The sequence below is a fragment of the Elgaria multicarinata genome, chromosome 8 (assembly GCF_023053635.1).
Source record: "Elgaria multicarinata webbii isolate HBS135686 ecotype San Diego chromosome 8, rElgMul1.1.pri, whole genome shotgun sequence".
NCBI lineage: Eukaryota > Metazoa > Chordata > Lepidosauria > Squamata > Anguidae > Elgaria > Elgaria multicarinata.
Window position 1 is genome coordinate 79,488,363 of NC_086178.1, and position 15,300 is coordinate 79,503,662.

At 39.6% G+C, this 15,300-nt stretch overlaps 1 protein-coding gene across 10 annotated transcripts in view; it reads left to right on the forward strand.

The window, feature by feature from the left end:
* Nucleotides 1-15,300, forward strand: part of JAKMIP3 (Janus kinase and microtubule interacting protein 3) — a 116,527-nt gene that overhangs the window by 59,306 nt on the left and 41,921 nt on the right. For 6 of the 10 annotated variants that reach the window (XM_063132829.1, XM_063132833.1, XM_063132832.1 and 3 more), the window contains 2 exons: nucleotides 9,992-10,207; nucleotides 12,244-12,363. In XM_063132829.1, coding sequence (XP_062988899.1) covers nucleotides 9,992-10,207; nucleotides 12,244-12,363 — 336 coding nt within the window. The remainder of the gene's footprint in view (nucleotides 1-9,991; nucleotides 10,208-12,243; nucleotides 12,364-15,300) is intronic. The other 4 variants (XM_063132835.1, XM_063132836.1, XM_063132838.1 and 1 more) reach the window with 2 other exon arrangements.

The following is a 15,300-nucleotide window of genomic DNA, read 5'->3' on the forward strand; positions in this document are numbered from 1 at the left end:
AGTAACAGGCTGCACCATTTTGATCCAGGTTGTCTCTTCCTCTGCTGTCATGTGTTTAAATGATCATTTTAGCTCCACAAGGGATGAACGTCACATCACCACTGGTTAGTATTCAGTAGGGTTTTGTTTGTTTTTTAAATACATTTCAAAGTATTATATAATCTGAAGACTGCCTTGCCTTTCTAGTGTTTATCTTGACTAAATAAATGGTAAATTAAGAGAAAGGAAGTGATTTTTTTTCCAGACTGTTTTGCATGGAGATCTCATCCATAACACAATCCATAGCCAACTTTGTAAATTGTTGGGCATATGTACTTGCCTTTTCACCTGATTAAATTGTATTGTTACTGGGGCATAAAGCACTTCTGATCATTATAGAAAGGCTTGAATATTATTTGTATTCCCATCCATATAAGTGTGGCTATCCCCCCACCCCCCACCCACCCCGGTTTCCTAATGACTCAGTATGAAGGCAAAGCTGTAAATGTGATAGAGTGGTCACAGTCCAACACAGAATTACATGTAGTTAAGACCATCTATTCCAGGTGCTTAAGCAGGAGAAGTCTATGCAGGTCTACTCAGAAGAAGTAACTCTCATTGAATTCGTTGGGACATATTCTCAGATGTGTGTGTAGGATTGCTGCCTGTTGTATTGATTCCCCTGAATACAAGTTTGGGTGCTTTCATGGGTTATGGCTTTCTTAAAATATACACAATTATGTGTAGTATGTACCTAGCTATTACTTTTTAGCATGTTGTCATGGAGCTTAATGTACACCTGGGGCTCATCATTTGGAGTATTCAACATTTGGGTTGCACAATATTTCCTACATGGAAGTGCGTTCTGTTTAGGGGGGAAAATGTAACATATAAAGTAGCCCTTAGACAAGTTTTATTTCCAGGATAATTGATTTGTATTATATAAACTGCTGTGTTTTGCAGTTCACCCACCGTATCTCTTTAAAGGTCTAATTGGAATGCTTTTATTTTTTATTTTTTATAAGATATTCATTGTTTCTTTAGATTTATCACTTCTACGCTCTAATAACTGTTATTTTTTTTAACATATTTTAGAATATTGCCTGGAGTAGTGATAGCTAGGTGTTTGTCTAATCCGTCCATCCCCCGCTTCTCCTTATTGATCGGCACCATATGTGTGTTACTGGCTCTGAATTTTTATTTAACACTCCCCTGATCACAATGAAGCCTACACTTAATGCCTTTCTAACACTATTGTGGGACACGGTTTGTAGTAAGGTGTTCTTTCTGTAGTTAATTATTCATGACAATCAATTCTAGAACTGCAGCTGATTTATTATGTTTACTGAGCATTTTTGTGTGTGCGCTGTTTTTTATGATCAGAATGACAAAGACAAATGCATCTTCACTTTCATATTAAATGATCCAGTTTTTCACAGAAATAGGATCTGTTCAGAACTATGCAGTATCCAGAAAGGATGCTCAGGTTCCACTACAGCTTTCAAAGTGAAATATTCTGTTTTATTTGCAATAGAGTATAGATTTGATCAATCAATCTAGTCAAGTTAAGTCCCATGTTATCCCATTTGTGCTGTTTGGAAATGGTGAGTGACTGGCACCATATTTATCTTTCATAGCCCAAAACACCGGATTCCCCTTTTGTGCATGGAGATATTATGCAGAGCAAGAATAAGTTAAAATTGTATCTATAACCTTTATGGAAACGTAACTCGACTACTTGGTCAATATCAAATATAGTTTTAATTCATTTCTTTGGCTTGGTTCCTACCTAATGTTTGTGATGGTGGGAGTGACCCCTCAATGGAATGCTGTTCACAGGATGCTCCAGCTAACAAGAGAGGGGAGGGGCAATTTTTACAGATTACCCCTCCCCTGAAGACCCTTGAACCCCTAAAAATGTTCTCCAGAGGGTTAGGGTTCCCTCTGGAGTAGTGTGGGGTGGAGCGGGTTTCAGGGTGGAGGGGAAATGGATGAAAATTGCTTCCCTCTCCCATAATAAACATGTGATGTCTCCAATTTCATATACATGCAGCACACATCAAGTTGGGCATACTGGGCAATGGTTTCTGAACTCAGTGGAAATAATTATCCATTTGTATGGACAGTCTTAATATGTGAGCTAGTAGATCAGGGATCTTGGCAAAAGAAATTTCTGTGCTGATGCTCCTCAAACATATTAAGGATTGCCATCACATAATAGATTGACTTTCAGAAATGTGTACCTTTCTTCAGTGGTCCAAGGTACAATCAAACATGTATTTCAAACCAGTGTTGTGGGAAAGGGGTGTGATTTGAAGAGGAAAGCAGATTAAGTAGCTGAGCTACCACTCCATTCCATTGAAGGCTGATGACTCTGATGTCAGTGGGGTGGTGAATCTGCTCTGTGTTTCAGTCAGAACAAGTCAGAATCCTGAAGGAGGTATCCCAAGTGTGACCTTGAATAGCTCCTTTAGAGTTCTGACTGAAACCATAGCGAATTCACCACCCCATTGACATTCAAGCCACCAGCCTCCACTGCTCCATTCTCCATTGCTTCCTCCCAAACTTCTTTTTCAAGCTTCTTTCTTTTTTTCTTTCTTTCTTTCTTTCTTTAAGCCATCAGACAACAGTTTCACATGTTTACATGTAATGTACAATAAGAAATGGCTCTTTGAGTCTAATTAGAATAGAGTCTCATTAAAATGTGTGTGCTTTACTACAAGTTATTGGACAAATCTTCCAAAATCCCACAAACCTATGTCACTTTAAGCTAACTGACTTTAGTGACAATTTCAGCTCTTGCCAATCTTGAATCTTTTGTGATTGCTTTGTGTTGGAATAAAAAAATCAGAACTTCTAATAAAGGATTCAACAGCTCACAACTGTTGAGACCAAAAATAGCTTTTTCCTTCTCCTTTGTTGTGATCAGCTAGGCATACAGCTTTCCCTCACTCAAATAACATTCCCCCCGCCCCGCCTCACAACCACCTGTAGTGTGAGTGTATCCAGGCAAAAATTTGAATAGATGGAGGCATAAAATATAACTTGAATTATATTTCATACTGGCTCTTACCTACAGTATATTTCAGACACATCAGTTTCCTACTCAATCTAGGGCCAGACCTACACATTGGCTATGGCTAGACCAGGCCTATATCCCAGGATTGTCCTGGGATCATCCCTGTGCATCCAAATGACACACAGGGGATCCCGGGAGCAGGCAGGGACGACCCCTCCATTTGCCTGGGATAATCCTTAGGTCTAGCTAAGGCCGTTGTGTCAAATTGTTATGAATGTGGAATAAAATGCAGGAAATAACACTACAACAGCAGTATATAAAATGTGGATTGTGCCCCAACAGTTATCAGTGCTCTCCAATACCGCTAATAAAACAGTAGTGTTGATCTAGTCTAGGTGTTTCAATCTCACATACTCAGGTAAATGATAAAAGCTAACAGCTCAAGAAAAGCATCACAGTTGATGTTCGCCATCAGGAAATACTAACCTAATAGACTGAGTAGGAGGCTACTAATCAAGCAACAGAGTGACATTTTCCTGATAACCTTAGTGACCCCATTCCATTATAAGCCTTGGATTAAACCCAGTGCAGCATGTTTAACATGGCATGCATCTGTGAAGATATTAATTTTCAACTGAGCAGAAATGCACTGATATAGGCTATTGGGCGGTATAGAAATGAAATGAAATGAAATGAAATAAATAAATAATAATTAAAAAACATCATAGGGACTTAAGTGCCACTCAGATGTGTTGAGCTTTTAGGCATGTGGTTATGTCTTCTGTTCCTCTTGTCGACCATAGACCACATATTATTAGCAGTGGTCTAATTAACAGGTGGAAGCTTAATCCCCAGCAAACAATTTAATGCATGCCAGAGTGAATACTCAGTATTCTTCAAATTTTATGCTTCTAATTTGGAGAGAAAACAACAAAGAGCGCCTGGAAGATTGATACATTGTTATTTATTTACCAGGACTGATTTTTCACCATCCACATGAGGTGATGTTGGAACTAGATATCGATACTAAAGTGAACTAAACAATCACTAGTACTAACTCTAGAAAAACAGCTGTGTTGATCCATTGTAGCAGAAATGACAAAGAGACTTGTGGCATCTTACTGGGTCTGTTCAGACAACACACTGAGCCATGGTTAGACCACTAACCCTTTTGCAGCAAATGGTTAGTGAACATGTTTAAATCATGGTTATGAAGCTACCATGGTTAGGAATGGTTCACATTATTATTATTATTATTTATTTATTTATATACCACCATCAATGTACATGGTGCTGTACAGAGTAAAACAGTAAATAGCAAGACCCTGCCGCATAGGCTTACATTCTAATAAAATCATAATAAAACAATAAGGAGGGGAAGAGAATGCACCAAACTGGTTCACATGATATGCTAACCCATAATGTTTAGCTCAACCACCATATCAACAGGGTCACAATCTAACAAATTTAGTGTGGCATAACCTTACACAAGTAGGAACCTATTCCCAATTCAAGCTCCTAATTCATGCCACAATAAATTTATTAGGCTGTTTAGCAGATACTTCATTTAGAGGCTGTGTGAAGCCTAGCAATGAACAAGAACAAATGGTAAAAAAAAATTATGAGTATCCACTTTTCACTTGGCTTTTGTGTAAGAGAGGAGGGGGAAGCACGTTTCTTCTTTTCCTTTCATTTCCAGGGGGGTGTCTATATGTGGGGAAAGCCCCGGGATGTCTCTGCAGTGGGCTGTGTTGTTTATACGATGCAGAAGCCACTGTAAAGCCATCCCAGGGCTTTCCCCCAAAGCTCCAAAATAAAAAAGTCGGGGATTAACCAGACTTTTTTCTCTGGAGCAAGGCAGAAATGGCGCATCTGCCATCTGTCGTCACTACAGAGGCGTGACAGAGGCGTGGCCGGACAGATGGCAACCCCTGTTTGGTGGCCATCTGCTTGAACAGCAGGGAAGGGGCGTGCCAGCGAATCAAATGGCCCCTGGAATGCCTCTGTGCTTCCTCTGGCATGTAGAGAGGAAATGCTCAGCAGGGAAAGCCAAAGGGGGGGGAGAAAGGGGGGAATAGGGAGCAATGCACAGATGCGCAGCGGTGCTCGTGAGGCAACCTGCAGTGGTGCAGCGGAGCACAGGACAGCGGCAGCTCTTCCTCCTCTGATGCAAACCCTGCGCTCGCGCCTTGGCATGGGGACAACCCCACAGGAGTGCAAGTGCCGGGTTTCGGAGCTTGTGGCACCAATGCCTTGCTGGCACGACAGCCCAAAGATCTTTAGTTACCTCTTCCCTACTAAATGACGGACAACTTATGTACCTGTACTACTGACCTTGCAAAAGATTGGCTTTGGTGGTGACCTTCTTTTGTGAACCGCCCAGAGAGCTTCAGCTATTGGGCAGTGTAGAAAGGAAATAAATAAATAAATAAATAAATAACGGGGGTGTCGCCTGCAGGGAAATGTAGAAGCCATCCATTGGCCAAGGACTGGCATGGGTTTTCTCATTTGGAATTAAAACCTCTGTCTGGGAATGGTCGGTTCTCTCTGCCTTTCTTTTTGGACCCAGATGCTGCATGGTTGAAAACATAGCCTTGCCTTGAGTCGCCACGCCTCCTGCTACAATGCTGTATTAACAATGCTGATGATGGGTGCTGAGCTGTAAGCAGCTTTATGCAGCATTACCAATGAACATGTTGGTTTTTAATACAGTCTGAGAAACAAATAAGCACAGCTCTGACAACCAGCTGGATCAAAACAATACTAGAAATTGCATTTTTTTAAACAGCAGACCAGGGGAAGGGGGGGGGCGGAGGGAAGAGAAACCCCTATATTTCATGGCATGAGGCTCGCATAATTGGCAGCCGCGATGCTCGCAAGCTGTTTATTAATTAAAATGCATTCTTGGTGGAGACAGCCTGCTAAATGTAAAGTGGAAATATTCCGTGCTGTTAAGCAAGCCATTTTCTTAAAGACGATTGGTTATCCTTCTCATGTATATTCATAGCGTCTGTTTCACACAAGTAGGCCTTCTGATATCAAAAGTAACGGGGGTAAAATTATAAGGAAGGCGAGACACTGTGAGCACCGCTTCCTAGAGTAATGAAACACGTGCGAGAGCTACTCTTTGGGGGAGATACACTTGGATACTAACACCACATTTCCCAGTGAGTGAATTCCTTGTTTTGCAAGAACATTTCCTTTGTGTTGATAGTAAGGAACAAAAAAAAGGCTGAAAAGAGTATGTGTGCATGTGTGTGTGTGGGGGGAGGGAGTTATTCATGTTCCTGTTGTTGTACGTATAGCTTAAGGTATAATTCCGTTAAAAATCATGTCATTTGTTGTACTTCAATGACTTAAATATATATGTGAGCAAAATGTATTTTGTTTTGTTTCTTTTTCGCAGTACAGAATATTCATAGGCAGAAAGGAAAATATTAGCAAGAAGCAATTCTATTTACTGAAGCTTCTTCTTTTTCTTTTCTTTTTAAAATTGCCTTTCATTTTGGGGTGGGGAGGTTCCCTAAACTAAAATGTATATTGACAGAAGTATTGGCGGAACTTCTTTGTGCTCAGATGAATGGAGATTTAGCTGTCCAGATTTTTGAAATCCCCCCGATCTTCCTTTATAAGTATCTCTGTGTTGCCCTTTGCATATACGATTCGTGGGAAATGCATCCCAGGCAGTTCTTTGTTGTATGCTGACCTATGGGGGATTATATTTTAATAGTATAATAAAAGAATTAAATTATAATTTCATAACAGTGGTGTCTACCGGTATATTGCATGTGTCAAAGAACATTGCCCCCCTTCTCCCATTCCTTTTCCTGTGTCTTTTTTCCCCTTGGATGTATGGGATGAAAGATTTTCCTATGTTTGATGTTTTCCCTTGAGTATGTTCAAACAAAACCATGCAGCTATTCTGGGGGGGGGGGGAGGCAGTGTAGCCCTGGGGTTTTCCATGATGCATGCAGACAAAAATCTTCCATTTGGAGGAAAATACACTCCAGAAGGGTCTTGTCTACAGATCAACTCTAAGACGTATGATGCAGGAAAGGGAAAGGGCAGCAAACTCTGGCAATTTATGAGAAGGAAAGTCTATTGGTTGACAGGTAATATCACAGTCATGATGTGCTCACTTTTCCAAATTAATATAATAGTTTTCAAACTATATTCTAGGAAAATACTAGGGTTTGTCAAAAACCTATGATGAAAAGCCATTAGTGGGTTCATTAGGAAGTCTTCCCACAAATATTGTTATGTGTTCCCCACTTCAAAGAGCATTGAGAATTTTTGGAGGCAGCACTGGTTCAGCTCCCTTTTGAAGGAGAGATCACTGGAGATTCATGGTGTTTGTGTAATGTTGGTTTATTTACAAGCACACTCGGTGGTTGAGGGTGGGTTGTTTTGAACCATGAGGTATTTGTTGAACTGTGGGTTATCGTGTTGTTTAAATGCAGCCACAATGGTTTGTTAATTCTGCAATGTGGTTTACTTTTTCTTGAACAAGCCATCTTGAGAACCCCTGGTTTGTTGTTGAGTGGGTTCAGGGTGGTTAACAAGCCACACTGCATGGTTAACAAGCCACTCTGGCTGCATTTAAACATGATAACCCACCCTGCAGAAAACATGCTGTGTTCAGACAACATGGTTCAACAAATAACCCATAGTTCAAAACAACCTAACCATTGTGTGAATCATGTGTAGCCTAAGTCCTCTGAGCAGAGAGCCAATTGACTTTCCCACGTTAAGTCCCCAACAGCAAAAGGTGCTTTTGGCCTTTGGTCCATTTCCTGTTTCTCTCCTTCTCTCTGTCATTCAAACTGAATGAGTTTGACACCCTTACTTGTGTGCGTCACAACTGAAGTAATACAAAGACCATGAAGTCCAAGCTCTAAAGTTACCTAGTTGCACCACTGCTGGTAGGGTTGCTACTTAGGCATTGCCATAAAAGAGGGAGTACATCACCAAAAAAGAAGTGAAAAGATGGCACTGGTTTGCATAATGCTTGCATATCCTAATGCATATGAATAGATGCACATTTTGAAATAATTATTATCATTTAAATAGAAATGCAGTGCATCTCACCATAGTGTGGAAAAGTGTGACCAGGTGACCCGTGTGCCTTGCTCAGTCTGCTGTTCAGGGGTGCTCTCTGTTGATGGGCACCTTCGAAGCTCTGCATCTCTTTCTGATGGTTCTTTATCTTTAAACCAGATTTGGACAGCCTTTCAAATAGAGATTGTTCTCTGTAAAAGAGGACACGTGGCTACCCTAATTGGTGGTAGATTGGCCTCTTTTCCCATTGCTTCTTCCATCTTATTTTCTTACTGTGGAAAATCTGTTAGGGGGGCAAGATGGAATAGCTGCATAAGGTCTTCTGGCTGTTGGCATTAGGAGCCCTCCATTTGGAATAATACACAGATTCCCATTACAGCAGGGCCTGCCCAAGAAATTCTGTTGCCTGAGGCAGAGCAACAAATGGCGCCCATCCCACAAGTCAAGGTGCACTTCACCAAGGCCAGTCAAGTTATTTTGGCACCTGAGGCAGAAAATGCCACAAGCACCTTTCCCTTGGCAGGAAAATGCAATGATAATAAATTAAATAGCTGATCATTTGCTGTTTTTTCATGACACTCAGATCAGCTGCCTAAAATGGCCACCTCACTCCACCTATTAGCTGTATATTTTTTCTCTAGAGAATGTTGTTTTAAGAATGTTCTTCTTCTTTATGTTGTTGCTTTTTATATTACAATTGTTTTTATATGATAGCTGGTTTTACTGGATACAACAACTGCAGGTTAAATGCAAAAATATATTTAACTTCACATGTGATTTGGCCCTATACGGATGCAATTGCATATCCATCTACCTGGAAGTAAATCCATTGAACTCTGTTGTGCTCACTTCTGCACAGAGATGTGCAGGATTGCATTGTAAGGTTGCAATCCCATATACACTTACCTGAAAGTACATCACATTGAACTCAATGGGACTTACTTCTAAATAGACCTGAATAGGATTATGTTGCAAACTACAAATGAGGTAGTCCATCATTCAATGTTTGCCTCTAGGTGGCCTTAAGGTGCTCTCTGTGGCTCAGACCCCTTCTGTACTATGGTGATAATAATGTTTACATGCCTTATAGGATTGATATAAGGAATTACAATGAAATAATGTATAAAAAGCACTTTGAAGACTCAGAATTGCAACCCTGTTTAATGCATGACGTGTAGGTCCCATTGAACTCAGTGGGAATTACTTCTGAGTAACCATGCATAGGATTGGCTACCACATTGACATAAACAGCAAAGAATGCTTCTGTGGAGTTACAAACGTAAGGCAATAGAAGTTTTATTTAGGATATTATATAGTTAATTTTTTGCACAATCAATTTTCAGGTGTAACAATCATGGGTCAGCAACTGAGCCCACTTCTTCACTATGCAGGTGGAAATCATTTCTTGTTTGAGTTACAAAACCCAGATTCCTAAACTGTAATACATTTACAATCCATTATTTCAATGCTTCAATAAAATTACTAGCAATTCTGCGTTCTGATCCTGAGTTCAAAGGCTACTGAAATGTGCTTAACTGTCTGTAGCTTAACTTGTCTGTAGCAAACCAGATGAGGGGATTTCAGTTTAATTGGCAAATATAAAAATGGTCAAAGCAGTTCTTCAGTGTAAATTTCTTTTATTTCCTCTGCTAAATATAGTTTAAATGTAAAATTATTATTATTATTATTATTATTATTATTATTATTATTATTATTATTATTATTATTGTCTTCTTCTTTTGGTGTTTTGCCCCCTAAACTGGTGCTGCCTTTCCATATTAAAGGGTGTAAAATCCGCAGAATTTAATACGATGCCTTTTACCTCTTGCTGTAGTCTATAAAATGCTCCACTGGCAGGGGATGCTGCCAGTTGCTATAGCAACACCAGAACTGTACCGTGCAAGCGTGTGTGATTGTATTTTGTTCTCCTTGTAGATGGAGGAGATCAAATTTAAAGACAGAGCAGTCTACGTGCTGGAAAGAGAGTTAGGGGTTCAAGCCGGGCATGCTCAGAGACTTCAGCTCCAAAAGGAGGCTTTAGATGAACAACTTTCCCAGCTCAGAGAGGCTGACCGGCATCTGAGCAGCCCCAAGCGGGAACTTCCTCATCCAAGTGGTGCAGGAGACACTTCAGACCATTCAGGAAGTCCTGTAAGCACTTTCTAGTAGTTTTGCCTAAAACAAACAAATATGCCAAAATCTTGATGAGTGAGTACCCGTTCCAGCAAGCGTTCTGCTCTCTCTAGTAGTGAGGAACTAACCAATGAGATTTCCACTCTAATTTGGTCATGTGACAGCTTGTGCTTTTTCTTTTGTTTCCTTTTTACTAGCAGGTTAAATAAAATACATATCCGCTTTTACATTTTTTAAAATTTTATAAACACAGCTTACACCAAAGACTCGCCTTAGTATGACAGCTTGAAATGCTCCGTCTGAGCATTGCCATGACAGCCTTCTCCAAAATGGTACCCTCCAGATGTTTTGGACTACAAATCTCAACTAGGGTGGCCACCTATGAATTGCCCAAAAAGAGGAAATGCATAATCAAAAAAGAGGGTCAACGATAACGCTGATCCGCATAAAATTTACATTAGAGATAATTATTTTAATGTAAATAGAAATGAAGTTCAATGCCCAAACTGTGGAAGACTGTGACCAGGTGACCTTTGGGTCCATTCACTCTACTCTTCAGGTGCTATTTATAGGCAACTTCAAGGCCCCTGCTGCTCTCCCACCTTATGGTTTTTAATTTTTAAATGGCACTTAGACTGGACAGCCCTTCAAATAGAGGACTGTAAAGGATGACACATGGCCACCCTACTACCATCACTTCTGGCCATTAGCTATACCAGTTTGGGTAAGGGAGTTGGAGTACAAAGCATCCAGAGGGCACCAGTTCAATGGAGGCTGCACCAAGCAAATGCATAACTGATTGATGGCTCTATAATGATTTTTAAGGACTGCTTCCCACCTAGACTTCTGGCAAGGAAACACAAAACAGAATTTACTAGTGGGGTAAAAAAAAGAGTAACTTGGCCATTTTCAGAATGATTCTTAAGTATTACTACTAATACCAGTGGAGTTGATTTTAGCCAATTCTCTAGAAAGTGAATGAGATACCAACTAACATACTATTTGCTTTTTCTTTCATACTATGCAACCTCTTATGCCATTAACTCTAAATTCACCTTTTATGCTGGCTTTCTATGCAACTATGCCATTTTTCCAGCTTTGGTATTAATTTGCTAATAATAGAGATTTCTTTCTGTGACATTTGTTAAAACTTCTTTTCATTGTTGATCCTCATCAAGATTTCTTTTGTACTGCTGGATAATTTGAAATGTAGACTTTTTTGCAACAACAACGAAAAACAAACAAACCACATAAGCACAAAATCTTTTCTCTCCTCTGTTCCAAGCCTCTCCTGCACCTGTTGAATGAAGAGCCCGTGAACTGTTGAGTTTCATTAGGGCCAAATAGATTCATTTGTTTGCTTGAACTAAAGCGTTCTACATGAGTGTTTCCAAAGACATTAAAATAACGCATAGAAAAAGAATATATAATGGATTTGTTCTTTCAGTCTAAAAATTAAGGTGCCTACTCTTATGTCTGTATTCATTTTCTATTTGAGTTAAACATTTTCACTTGTGGATTGATTAAAAACACAATCCTGTGATTTTCAAGTGACCCGTTTTGGTGGTCAGATACATCCACAGCTCCATGGGAAAGCAACATATGCAATGGTAGAATTGCACGTACCTATTACATTTTATATTTCAGCATATATAAATATCATATTACCATAAGGAACTTGCAGGTGTCTCACCTGTTTAAAGCACTCAATTCAACAGTGGCATACTTAGGAAACATTGCACTAATTCTGAAATCAATGTTTTCTTTCATATTTCCAAGTACAACATTTGTGACTCAGTATTTACATATGCATACTTCTTCTTTCTTTTTTTTTGCATCTGCATTTGCATTGGCCTTCTCTCTTACATATCTCCTGTCTTAAATTTCTGTTGGTCTCATATTTCTGTATTAAGACATAGATTACAATTTTTTTTTAATGATTAGTCAGGGATGGAATGGATGGATTCAAAACAAGGAAGAAGATGGGGTCTGTTAAAAGCTCTAAAATATGTTTTCCTCTGTGAACAGTTATTTGCAGTTGTTTTTTGTTTTAGGAACAGCAGTTGGACGAAAGGGACGCCCGGCGTTTCCAACTTAAAATAGCTGAATTAAGTGCAATCATCAGAAAACTAGAAGATCGGAACGCATTATTGTCAGAGGAACGAAATGAGCTTGTAAGAAAGCACGTATTTTTCTTTCTCATAAAATAACTTCTGACTATGTTATGTCATGCAACTATGCTTTATTGATACACGTACTGTACTTGGAACTACAACAAGATTATGTTTTGCACTCACTGATAAGCCTTCTCCTGCCTTCCATATGTTTTGGACTGCAACTCTCATCATTGCTGACCACTGGTCAGGCTGGCTGCAGAGGATCGGAATTGTAGTCCAAGACATCTGAAGGGTACCATGTTGGGGAAGGCTGTGGGCCTACCAGATTTTATGTTGGTTCTAGCTCAGTTTCCACAATCCATTCCCCCCCTAATCTATGTCAGTAGAGTTTGTATTTATGTGTTTATTTCTTAATAGAAAAATCTACTGTATCAATCCAGTTTTGAAGTGCCCCAAGAAAGCCATAAATATAAAATGCTTCAGGGATGGTATTAACAATTCACAAGTTTAAAAATTATACCTTTACTGAGAACTTTTCTTTTTCAATAAAGCAATATAGTGGCAAAGAAGAGGCTATCATAATCCACAGTGTAAAATACAAACACCCACAAGAACAATGTGTGGTATCTACTTGACCCCACCATTTTTTAAAACATAGAATGACACTCTGTGCCATTACCCTACATAAAACGTCATTATAACAGTGCAGTAATCGTGAGTTGTGAGTTTCCTCTAACATTAACAAATTTTACAGGACTTGCAACCCTACTTCTGTTGCTTTGCAACTGCATGAGTTGGACAGAGAAAACAATTACTTGAAGCACATCAATGCTGAGGTTTCTGCTATTGCTTCAACCACAGAGATGGTTTCAGAAGTGCCCAGGCCCTACAAGTTCTGAAGCTGCCTCTCTAGATGTTGCAGGCAAGCTGCCTATGGCCCTTTCTACACCTAAAGATTATCCCAGGAAAATGGAGGGATTGTCCCTGCCTTCTCCCAAGATCCCCTGTGTGTCATTTGCATGCACAGGGATGATCCCAGGATGATCCCGGGGGGGAAAGGCGGGTGTAGAAACGGTCATTATCTATGCAGGGATTCATCCTCTTTGGATCCAGGTGTACTTAGGAGATATGTCCATTTTGTAGGCCAGGGGTGAGCAACTTTGGGAGGTCTGTGAGCCATTTCTGCCACCTGGACCAGGGTGTCATGCAAACATGGGGCGCAACCCCCCCAAAAGAAGAAAAGTGGGGAAATCACCAGTTTACCACCAATTTCCAGTGGCAAAGCATTCAGTAGCACTGCAGAGTACTACAACATTTAAATTTAGCTTGTTTCCAAGATAATTTAAACTCTTTTGCCACTCTATAGTGACTACAAAGCACCAAAAGGACCAAATTTAGCTTGTAATCAAGCCAGATCTGAACTTTTTGGCACTTCATAATCTCTAGATGTCATTTTTTTCCATTAAAATGTTTTGTTAACTTTTTTTGGAGGGGGATGCAGTGGGAAGTGGGGATGGCATGCAGCCTGAGGGCCTTATGCCTTAAATGTAGGCATTTAAGCAAACAGACAATATCTACTACATTTGAAAAAGTAGTGATCATTAGCCATCACTTGATCAAAACAAAACAAATGACCACTTGTAGCACATCCAGTTTATAAATGTTAATAGATTTTTAAAATTTAAAAAATCTTTAAAAATTGATTATGGATTTGGAAGGGTATGAGCAGGCCATCTTGCCATCACTGTCTACACCACCTTTAGTTTTATTATAACATATTATAATAAAGAAGGATCTCAGGCTTGGATTTGTGGTCTTCAATTATTACATTTTATGCACCAAAGACAGGAGAATTAGAGCATAATCCTATAAATGCCTACACAATGGGGCTTACTCACAGGCAAGTAGGTGTAGGGCTATGTATAGTAAGGGAAATTATGTACAAAGGTGCATAGGAATGTTTGTGTGCATGAAAATACATACAAATTCCCATGCTGACTTAAAAAAAATATCACAAAGTGATGCAGAATTGGGACAGAACAAACTGTGCTTGAAAGATTGTGAATGTTATAGAAAATGAAGCAGATTCATTCATCCCTACTCCAGATAAGTGGGTAAAAGTTTTGCAACTTAATATACTGAAGAACTTAAATGATTATAGCTATAAAGTGTCCATAATTGTACCTGAATCATTTTAAAAAGCAAGGTAACTCACTGCCTTTCAGGTCTCTGCTACTATGGAAATTTGTTCTAGCAGCGTGGGGCAAGAATCGCCCACCCAGATTGGAAAATTCTACCCTTTCTCAAAGAAAAAGATGCATTGCTGAAGTGCGATATCATAAACGCATATGTGGCTCAGTTTTGTTTTCTCTACAATTAGTGATGAATGAGAAGTTTGTTTCAGTTAGGTTTTGATACGGATTTACCCTGTTCTCACTTTCTGGATCGAACACGGACTCAGGTGCAATCTGCAGTTGAAGCCTGTACATTTCTCAGCTTGCAACATGATTTGCAGTCCAAAAATAAATAAATCTGCGTCGTGGACCAAAAAAAAATAAACCTGTGTCGTTCAACAGCATATGTCCATTCGAAAAAGCACACGAAAAGTTGCATACTTTTGAAAAATGCACACAAATATGCTTTAATCAATGGGAGAGGAATGTGTACATTTCACAGACGAACATAATTAATGCATACATTTGAGGAATACGCATGAAAATACACACAAATTTTAATGTTAAAAGAAAAACAAAGCTTGCAATATGATACAGTCCTACCTAGGTCGGCAGGAGCTTCGAGACCGAATTTGGAGAGGTTCAGTGAGCTCTGGTTTTCCTGATTTGCACATCCTGATCTACAATTGTTTCAAGTTGGAATGCATAATAAACTCATTAAAAGCTGGCGATGTCCATGGGAATGCTCAAAGGGGCATTGCCAAAAGAACTGTGGCAAGGTCACTTCTGTTTTCCATGGCAGCTTCAAAGCTACTGAGAT